The sequence below is a fragment of the Enhydra lutris genome, unplaced genomic scaffold (assembly GCF_002288905.1).
Source record: "Enhydra lutris kenyoni isolate GAN:26980312 unplaced genomic scaffold, ASM228890v2 scaffoldscaffold2, whole genome shotgun sequence".
Taxonomy (NCBI): domain Eukaryota; kingdom Metazoa; phylum Chordata; class Mammalia; order Carnivora; family Mustelidae; genus Enhydra; species Enhydra lutris.
In genome coordinates this window covers 68,708,530-68,718,998 of record NW_019154086.1, presented here as the reverse complement: position 1 = coordinate 68,718,998, position 10,469 = coordinate 68,708,530, and the positions used below count along the sequence as shown (strand labels likewise).

General features: G+C 37.8%; 1 protein-coding gene across 1 annotated transcript in view; it reads right to left on the bottom strand.

The window, feature by feature from the left end:
* Positions 1-3,836: 3,836 nt before the first annotated feature.
* Positions 3,837-10,469, bottom strand: part of LOC111151629 (gamma-aminobutyric acid type A receptor rho3 subunit) — a 44,763-nt gene continuing 38,130 nt past the window's right edge. The window contains exons 8-9 of the mRNA XM_022509744.1: positions 8,280-8,476; positions 3,837-4,139 (exon numbers count right to left, since the gene is read on the bottom strand). Coding sequence (XP_022365452.1) covers positions 3,837-4,139; positions 8,280-8,476 — 500 coding nt within the window. The remainder of the gene's footprint in view (positions 4,140-8,279; positions 8,477-10,469) is intronic.

Below are 10,469 nucleotides of genomic sequence, written 5' to 3'. Positions count from 1 at the left end.
AAAAATTGTATTTGTTTCTAAAATAATTTTACTTTGAAATATTCTTTTTTAAAAAGATTTTATTTATTTATTTCAGAGAGAGAGACAGAGTGCACAAAGGAAGGGGAGGGATGGGGGAGAGGAAGAAGCAGATGCCCCACTGACCAAGGAGCCCAACATGGGGCTGGATCCCCAGGACCCTGAGATCATGACCTGAGCCAAAGACAGATGCTTAACCACTGAACCTACTGACTTGAGCCACCCAGGCACCCCTACTTTTAAATATTCTTTATGTTGTTAATTGCAGCCCATTATAATCACAGGCAGTAGGAAATAAAGCAAATGTTCCACAAGAAGAGATGGGTTAAATAAACTATAGTATACTCATTCAGTGGGCTGGTCTGCTGCATATAAAAATTATTTTGGAGGAAAAAAATAACATAAAAAGTTGTTTATGAAAAAAATTTAAATAACTTAAAAGAAATGTTGCTTATGATCCAAAGAAGAAAACCTGGCTACAAATTGCATAAGTTAGACACATTCCCAATTAGAATGTAAGTTCAATAGGTTAGGGAGTGTCCATCTTTACTGTATGCCCAACACAGTGTTTGGTATGATATAAGGGTTTAAATTAATACATGCTAGTGTATACAAAATGATTCCATTAGAAAAATGTATGTTGTCATAGAAAAACTCTAAGAATATGTATTGAAATGTAATTTATTCTGAGTGGATTTTTTTTGCCATTTGCTATTTTAAATTTTTATAATGAAATTATATTTTTTTATAATCAGAAAACAATAAAAAATAAGTTAAAAATATATCTTTGCATAGATTTTCCTGGAGCAGTCCTATAAAATACCCCATTTCTATATTTAGGCAGTTTACAGAGCTGGCTGGCTTTTCCTTAAATCTTGGAAAGCAGCTTATTTTCTTAAATCCTCACATTTTATCCAAGCTTATCTCTCACTGAACAATCACACACAATCTGTTCTGGATTGTGATCAGTAAATGAAGCAAAAATCAAAATGAGGTAACTATTATATGCTGTCACTCATACATTTCTCAGGTAGCTGTGATTTCATTCTTTCTGAAATAACAGAACCAGAAGCCTTGGTGCTCCCTGGTAGAAATCAAGTTCACAGGAACAGTTCTGTCTTCACAGTCTTCACAAGCCACTGATTTGAGGAGATGAAAACTGGCCAAAGTCCCAGGGGCTCATTCTGAATGTTAATAATTCTCTTGGGCAGCAAACATATTTCAGATATTATGGAAGAGTGTAAAGACCATTTCTAGACATTAACAAAAGCTACATTTGATTGGCTAACAATTGTGCATTAATGTTCCTCAGGAGGAACGCCGAGTGTATGAGTAGTGTGGTAGAGACCTATTCTTCTAACCTAGATTGCCAAATGTATTCAGGGATCCATTTGATTTGAAATTGTGAAGCGAATATGTGCAGGGGAAGCTTTAGACATCCTGAATGGCATAGTTCAAAGTAGAAGAAAAACAGTCATAGCTGAAGAACCAGATAGTTAGAAGCAAACAGTGTAGATTTGTTCTGTTCATTTATAGATTTGTCTGTTTTTTTTTTTTTTAACATCAGTTATATTCAGCGTATTGCAGAGTCAGAAGTATTAACCCAACTGTAGTGTTTGCTCAAATAATAGCTACACATTCTCAAAGAACCACCCAGGATATTAACCAGTTCTGTATTTTGAAAATATAATCCTACAAAATTAACTATTCCTTTAAAGTCAAACTTTCAAACTATCAGATAAATAGTTTTAAAATGTATTTATGGTCTATCTACAATTATATGGAGAAAGGCTTTAATAAATTATATTAGCTAAATTTGGGGCAGTTTCTTAGAAAAATATAATCCTTGAAAACTTTTGAAAGAATTGCCGAAGTTGTGTTAAGAAAATAGAATGAGGAGAAGTGAGTTGGGGGAAATTGGAGGGGGAGATGAACCATGAGACACTGTGGACTCTGAGAAACAAACTGAGGGTTTTGGAGGGGAGAGGGGTGGGAAGTGGGATGAACCTGGTGGTGGGTATTTTGATGTGGTGCATAAACAATGAATTCCAGAACACTGAAAAGAAATTTAAAAAAATAAATAAAAATTAAAAAAAGAAAATAGAATGAGGGGGCACCTGGGTTGCTCAATCGGTTAAGCCTCTGCCTTTGGCTCAGGTCGTGATCCCAGGGTTCTGGGATCAAGCCTCACATCAGGCTCCCTGTAGAGCAGGGAGCCTGCTTCTGCCTCTGCCTGCTGCTCCCCCTGCTTGTCTCTCTCTCTCTGATAAATAAATAAATTTTTTAAAAAAATTAAAAAAAAAAAAGAAAAAAGAAAAAAACAGTAGAATGAAGTATCCCAGATACTTAGAGAAGTTATGATAGAGATGGAATTTGCCTTAAAATCTTTTGCACCAAAAAGGAAAATAAGTTTTTTAGTACCTTATGTCTATTCATAGCAAAGAACCAAAATCAATGTTATTGGTAAATAAGCAGTTAGTTACTTATCTCTTCACCTGACACAAAATAATTCAAATGATTTTGGTTCACTTTATGGATAAATAAATGGCAATACACTGAAAGTAACACACCATTCAATTTATTTCCCTTAATTCAATGCCAGAAATCAAAATAGGAAGGGGGCTATTTCATACTTCCTACTGAGGGCTGATCTCTAAATGGAATTTTTTCACAAAATACTTAACACAAAAGCATGCACACTCCCAGTCTACAAAATGAATGCTGATCATTGGAGGTTTTCTACTTAACATACATTTATTTAATACCCACTAGACCTGATTTATTTGGTTCAACCAAAGTTACTATGGGATTACTGTGGATTACATAAATTTCATTCAATTTTCACTCAATGCCATGTCTGGAAACATTTTTAGCTGCTTATAAATTGAGAGTCCAACCCTTCATGCATGTTCTTTTCCTTCTTTTGGTATCTGCTTTTCAGAACTCAGATAGTATAGTGTATAAACCTCTACTTTTACAGCTATTGCATTTATTATTTATGAAAGCTACCAGTTCACTATTGCTGATAGGCTGTGTACTCACTGATAGCAGGAACGTCATTTTGTATTTTTTTTTTTAAACTACATAACACCTAATAAAGTGCCTGGCACAGGTAAGAAGTCAATAAATATTTGGTGAATATAGTAACTAATTAATTAAATGCCTCCTCAAAGCTATAAAACTATAACTCAACTACAAAATACAAGATCCTATTATTGAAGATTGATGTATTAATTTAATATTAGGATAGGAGCAAAGTTTAGATTTTCTGCTCTTGGAGTCAACAATCTATGAAACATAATACTGAAATGAGATAAAATACTTGGTTGGAGACGCACAGGGAGGTTCCTCATGGGCATCTCAGTTGTGTGAGTGTCCATAGAACCGCCTTGATGCTCATGTTCTTCCTTACAAGGGTTCAACTCTGTTAGGAAATCTGGTACTTGACTAGCACTAAGGAATAAATGTTTCTCAAATTATTGTCCTAGCTTTATTCCTCAGGTAAATACAAATATATATTTATAAAGCAAGGAAGATCTAGGAGATGTAGTTACAAAGTCCTTCCTTATGGAAATTGTTTTTCTGTCATATGCACGCCTGTGACTCTTATATATGGAGTCAAATTCTTCTGGGACCTTAAACTCTTGCCTGGATGTAAATCAGCCAACTTTCAAATCTTTTGTAATCCAGGAGACTTGACTGGCTGACTCCCAGTTTAGTCTAGTACTGTCAAACTGATAGTGAAGAGTTGTTTGTTGCTGTTGTTGTTTTTAACATAATCTGTTCCCAAACAAGTATCGTATATTGGGAATTTCTCCTCACACATATATGCCCCAGTAAAACAAATTAAATATAATATACACAATGGGGAAAAAAATCCTTGAATATGTGTCGATGACATGGTTATTCTCCAGAATGATTCTACCAACATCCTCTCCTAAGGATTGCCTTCTCTTTATCTGAGATGAATTTGTGCTGGGACTGCCTGTGGATCTTTCTTGTACCGAGTCCTCTTCTGAGTGTAGAGAAAAGGAAGTCTGGTCCATTTCAGTCTTGCTGTCATGGTAACAACCATCGAAGGCCATGGCTTGAATTCTATCAATATTATACATTCCAGAAGGCTGACAAAAAGACTTTTGTTAGTAAGTCATGAATATGGTTTTGTATGTAGGAATTACAGTAAAAGTTTAAACAATCAGATTTTTAAAATAGTTCCAAGAAATGCTAAGAATGTTTTGTTTATTTTAGAGAATAGAATTCCAGTTTTGTTTTTCGTATCTGGCTAAAAGTCATTTAAATAATAAATGGAAACATCATCATAGAGATTTGTTTTTAATAAGGATTTAGCAAGGTTTATTATTATCTCTATAGAGATATTTGAACATTATACGAATAAATGTTTCACAATTATAATGTCAATGTCTTCTAATTTAGTTCTGGCCTGGTAGACTGGAACACTCAAATGTTTCCCCAGAAGGGAATACTGTTTCAGGTATCCCCTTTGTTTCTGAGTAGTATGAATTATTTGCCCTAAGTTTAAGTTGAAATTGAATATGATTTATCAGAAGAGCAATATAAGCCAGTTGGATTTGCTTTTCAACATATTTTTCTCTTTAGAGAAAACATAGCAATACACCCAGTCAGTGTAGGGTTTTTTTTTTTTTTCCCCCAAAACCAGAACAACATCATCTGGTGATCCATTTATGCTTAAATTTGGAGTATGGGACAGAAATTATTTTAGCTGCTCTTTTTAAATGCAATTTGGCCAAGTCTTGCTGGGAAGTACCTATAACTGATACTATCATGGCCCAATTAAACAACTTGAAACTGGCTTATTTTTCAGAATGAGAGAATTATCAGTGCTTTCTGGCTCCAGTGCCTGATCGAATCTGAACTACCATTTTTCTTTAAGGTTTTACTTTGAAGGAGATCTTGGTTCTTGCTGATACAGAACAGTGTCTGCAAAGCAGCTGTTACTAATTTCTTTCTGAGAAAATTGAATCACTTCTCGAACTATAGTGAATTCAAGAAACAAACAAATATGAACAGGCTACCACTGGATGAAATTATTTGGAATTCAAATTGGAGGCTACAGAGTGAGTTCTGCCAGAACATGTATTTGGTTCATAGCAATTAAAAACCCAATATTCTACTGAATTCAAGAGACAGAGAATATTTTTTGTAGTCAGTTAACTAACCAAAGACCCCTATTCAAGTTATGTTGTCCTTTTTTTTTGTTTTGTTTTAGCCGTAGAAACTTTTCATAGTAAAATGAAAATGGATCAAGACTCAAAAACTAACTTCAGAGAGCAGAAATAACATTAATAATACTTTGAACTCTGGATCTGAGGATAGAATAACTAATACAGTCTCTTCAGTGGTTTCACTATAGTCACCCAGAACACTGCTGGCTTATCCTACTATACATTATGATAACTTAGAACAATTATATAATTGATTAAATCTTACAGTATACAATTTACCAGTAAGGTGCTAATTTCCACAAATGTGTAATTTGGTTGTTCTAGTAGAAACAGTTTTAGAATGGGTCTTTAATTTTTCACACTAGTGAAACCACCTCCTTCAAAGGCACAATTATCTCAAAGAAGTGTCCCACCTGCCATTCCTATATTTGTGGGGCAAAATGAAAGAGCACAAGATTTGAAGTCCGAAGAAGTGATGCCAAACCTAACGCCACTACTTCCTAGCTCTGTGTTTTAGGTTGTCTCCTAAACATCATTCTTAATTTTCAGAATGTTGGCATTTCTCTCCTATTTATCTCACAAGGCAGTTGAAAATGGTGTAACAAATGGGTATAAACTTTTGCAAACTATAAAATGCTACACAAATGCTAGGTTCTTTTTGCAGTTAGTGCCCAGAGCAGAGGCTCTGAAAGAACAGCAGTTTTAACGAGGATAGTGGGACCGGCTGTCTGAGATGAGAAACAGTTAAAGGGATAGGATGCCCTGGTGAGGCGCAGAGTGGAAAGACATGTCTATAGTTTTGGGGGATAACCAGTGACACTTCTCTCCTCTATACCTGAGTTTTAGAGAGAGAAAGATGTCGGGGCCAGACAGATAGAGAGGATGATGTCAGCTTTGTTGTTGATAAAGCAGTGGGGAGGAAGTGCCTCAGATATGTGAGCAGGAGGTCTCACTAATACTTCATCACTGTACTAAACCTACTTATTCTTTTGGTCACTGGTGAAGCTAGACAATTCAGGACTCACCTTGTAAAGACAGGGAAGGTACTGCCTAGTAGTTTCCAGAGGCTGGGGAAAGGGGAAAATGGGGAGTTGTGTAATGGCATAGTGTTTCAGTTTTGTCAGATGAAGAAGTTTTGGAGATTGCTTGCACAACCAGGTAAGTATTCTTAACACTACTTACAAACAGTTAAGATAGCAACTTCTACATTATATGGATTTTACCCCAATAAAAAAAATCTTCAAAAACATATGATGCTTATTAATTCGAAAGATTTTCTTCTTAGTGGTATACAAGAAGAGTTTGTACAACCCTATTTAATGAAAAAGGAAATTCAGTAGTGTGAACACATGTGTTCTGTGGCCGGCGGGTGTGGGGAGGTGTAGACAAGTTTGGAGTCAAAAGACTAGAGAGAGGCGGGCCCGGATTATTACAGTGCCTCTTACTTAGGTTAACCACTTCCCACATAAAACAAAACAGAACAACAACAAAATTCTTTTCCTCATCACACATTTTTTCTCTGTCACCTTTTTAACTTCATGGATTATCTACGTCATGACTATTTGCAGTGTGGGTAATGGACCAACAGCAGCTGGGGCTCATTAGAAATGCAGACTCACTGATCCCACACCCCAGATCTACTGAACAAAAATCTGAACAAATCCCAGGTGATGTGTACACACCCATTACTGCATACTTGTCTAAAAGTTCCTGGTTTCCTCACACCTGCCAAGCCGTCACCGTGGGTATGTATGTGGCAGGAACACATACTCACACGTTGTCAACAAAAGAAATGGAAGCATCAGCAATAAAGCAAAATCAGCTCCTATTACAGCTTTAACTCAAAGGATATAGAATAGAAGAATGAAGTAGCATTACAGGAGATCTGAATTGCAATTGCCTCTCTCTTGGTTGTGAATCTTTTGGCAAATCACTTTCCTTCACTAAAACTCTGCTGCTTCATTTTAAAAATAGAGATACTAATCTCTAGGCCCACCTCATGGAGCTGATATGAAGGTTTAATTTGAAAAGAGGCTATAAAACACTCTGAAAATAAGAAATGCTCTCACTACAAGTGTAACAAATATTAAATAATGTTTTAGGCGTGTATAATTGTGCATATAAGAATTTCTTAAGCCAATGTGAATATATTACATTAAAATTATGTGCATATCTGTGTGTATGCGCACACACACACACATACACACATATAGTCTCAAGTGTAGGCTACAAAGAATTTGATATGATCAATTAGGTTTCTGAAGTACAATATCTTGTATCAGTTCTCATAATAACAGCAAACTTGTGCCCCAGTCTTTTGTGAAATGTAGCAGGTAGATGTCAATCTATCCATATTTATTAAACAATGGCTCAAGAAACACATGATGACATTTAGAACCCAAAAGACACCTTTTATTCCCAGTATACTGTGGAGAGGAGAACCTCTCTTTATGTTCTACCACTCCCCCAAGTGACAAGAAGAGAAACAGAAATCCCTGCTCTGGTGGAGAGAAATCTATCATTTAGGGATTGAGAGCATAGCCATTGGAGTGAGAGAGAGCCAGAAACAAATCCTGATTCCTCTTGCGCTGTGTGACCTTGGCCAAGTTACTCCCTATCTGCTCCCATTTCCGCTCTGTAAAATGAAGGTGATATGGAAAGACATAACCTCTTGGGGTGACTCAGAATTAAATGACATACGGTATGGTAGGTGGTTAGTATGATGCCAATCCATTACATGGTAGCTGTTCTCATCATTGTCCTCATCGTCATCACCTACTTGAAAGGTATCGTTTGCGCATCAACACTTCTTTTCAAAGGATAGAGTCAATGGAGAGGGCACACTGAGAGAAATTCCTCACACAAAACAACTCCTGGCTAGGGTGAGTAAGGATGCTGAGGAAAGTAGCCAGCACAGACAGAATAAGGTTCAATATTAAATCCTGTAAACTTGTATCTGGCCACGGCGTGGAGACTTAATAAAAGGGCTTACAACACTGTCAGGAGAGGATTATAGGTAAAGATAGTCTTTTTCACATTCCAAAAGCCAGGCAGTACCTTCCCTGTCTTGTTGGAATGTTTCCGCTCTTCCATGGTGGTGAGGTAGTTCACAGCTGCATACTCAATGACTGACAGGAACACAAACAGGGAGCTGACCCACAGGTACACGTCCACGGCCTTGATGTAGGACACCTGGGGCATGGAGGGGCTCATGCCAGAGATGATGGTGGACATGGTCAGCACTGTCGTGATTCCTGCCATTGGAGAGTAGCGACAAGGTCAGAGACATAACCATTCCGTTCTGGGATCTGGTGCTGGATTATACCAGTGGATGTATTTGCCCACAATATCTGGTGAGCAAGGTTGGGAGCAGGGGAGGAATCCCTGCACATTACCCTCATACACACCATGAGCCTTAGCAAGAAACTCTCCTTGGATTTGTCTTTCCATCTTTTTCTCGCCCTTACCCCAACTGTCCATAGTGTTTCCTTCCCTCCATGGAAAGACTTCACAGGCTCATACATGTCTCTAAGGATACATTCCCTTGTCTCCCTTGGGCCTCTTTAAACCAACCCAGAAAAATAAAAATGTGTTCAATTTTAACAATCTCCTGGGAAGCAAATTCTAAAACCTTTCCTACTACCTTTTCCCATCATTTTACACTTTTCCTGTTAAAGAAATTGTCTTTGAGTCAGTCTTTTATCTTTCATTCATCAGGGAGTCATCTTGTCATGTTTCATATTTTTCTTTCGAATAGAATACTTACGAGCCATCAGTATTGCTATTATGTTGTCCTTTATTACTGAAACTATATTTCAATTGAGATTTAGAATGGAAGTGTGCTGGCGGAGACTCAGTTCAGTGTAAATACTTACTAGGAACCCGTGAAATGCCAGTTACTCTCTCTTTCCCTCCCCCTTCCTCTTCCCTTCCCCCTCCCTTTCTCCCTTTCCTTTCTTTATTCTCTGGCATAAGCTACAGAGGTGATGAGATCAGCATTCTGGGGGACAATGGAGAAAGACTGACTCTGAGATTTCCTTAATAAAATGCTGGCCTGGGGGAGGGCTAGTCTGTGTCTGCACTAATTTCTCAGAGGGTTGCTGCGAGAGTGCTGCCTGGAGAGAAAGTACAGTATTGTAAATATTTGAAATGTACACTAGCTGGCATGGCTTTATTTCCTAACTTCCCACCAGGGAGGCGCAAATGGAGTCCTTAATGATTTTTATAAGTTGTGAGGACATTTTAATGTCAACAGACAGAGTCCCAAACAGCAGGAAGAATGCCGTGATTTACTCCTAAATGTACAGACACAGCATGTGGACAGCTTTCACCAACACATTTCTACCCTTTGTACAATAATTCTTCAAGGTTCTCATCTGAGGGAGCTCATATCAAAGACAATGACCAATCTACAGAGCTATTCAATTTCAAATTAAGTTTTTGTGTTTGTATGATCCAGACCAAAGACGTGGCAATTTGGCAGGCACCACAGGAGGGCCCAGGGATCTCACCTTCACCCTGATTTGAACTTCGGGAGAAGACACCTGAGTGCCGTTCTAGCTCATACCATTGAATGCAGGCCACGGTCTCACTGAGTCCCAGGCTTCCCCAACAACTGTAATATCGACAGTCCTAGTATCGGGGGATGCTGTTTGCAGTCCTTGCTACATAAGCATGGAGATGTGAAATTTTTATTCCCATTACAGGTATACACGTAGCTGAAGCCAAGATTATTAAGTAAAGCTTCCTTGCCTTTATTGAATGTTTACCCACCGCCTAGGTAAATATTAGCCACACGGTGCAGAAAAAAATGTGAGCTGGGAGTGGGTAAGTAACTGGCCTGAGTTTTGTCAGGAGCAGGATCGGAACATTTCTGTTTGAATGTAGAACCCATACTTTTTACAGGCAAAGCTGCTGCCTCTTATTCTAGATCTGTAAAGGGAATCTCTTTTTGTTTTTAGTCTTATAAACCAATCTCAGGGCACCTGGGTGCCTCAACCGTTGGTTGAGCATCTCACTCTTGATGTCCACAGGGGTCGTGATCTCAGGGTTGTGGGATTGAACCCCATCTCATGCTCTGCCCTCAGCATAGTCTGTTTAAGATTCTCTCCTTCTGCCTCTGCCCCTCTCCTTACTCACTCTCATTCTCTCTTTCTCTAAGATAAATAAAACCTTTTTAAAAAAGGGTTATAAACCAATCTCTTTACATGAAGCATCTCTGAGAGAAGACACTACACACCTGAGGGA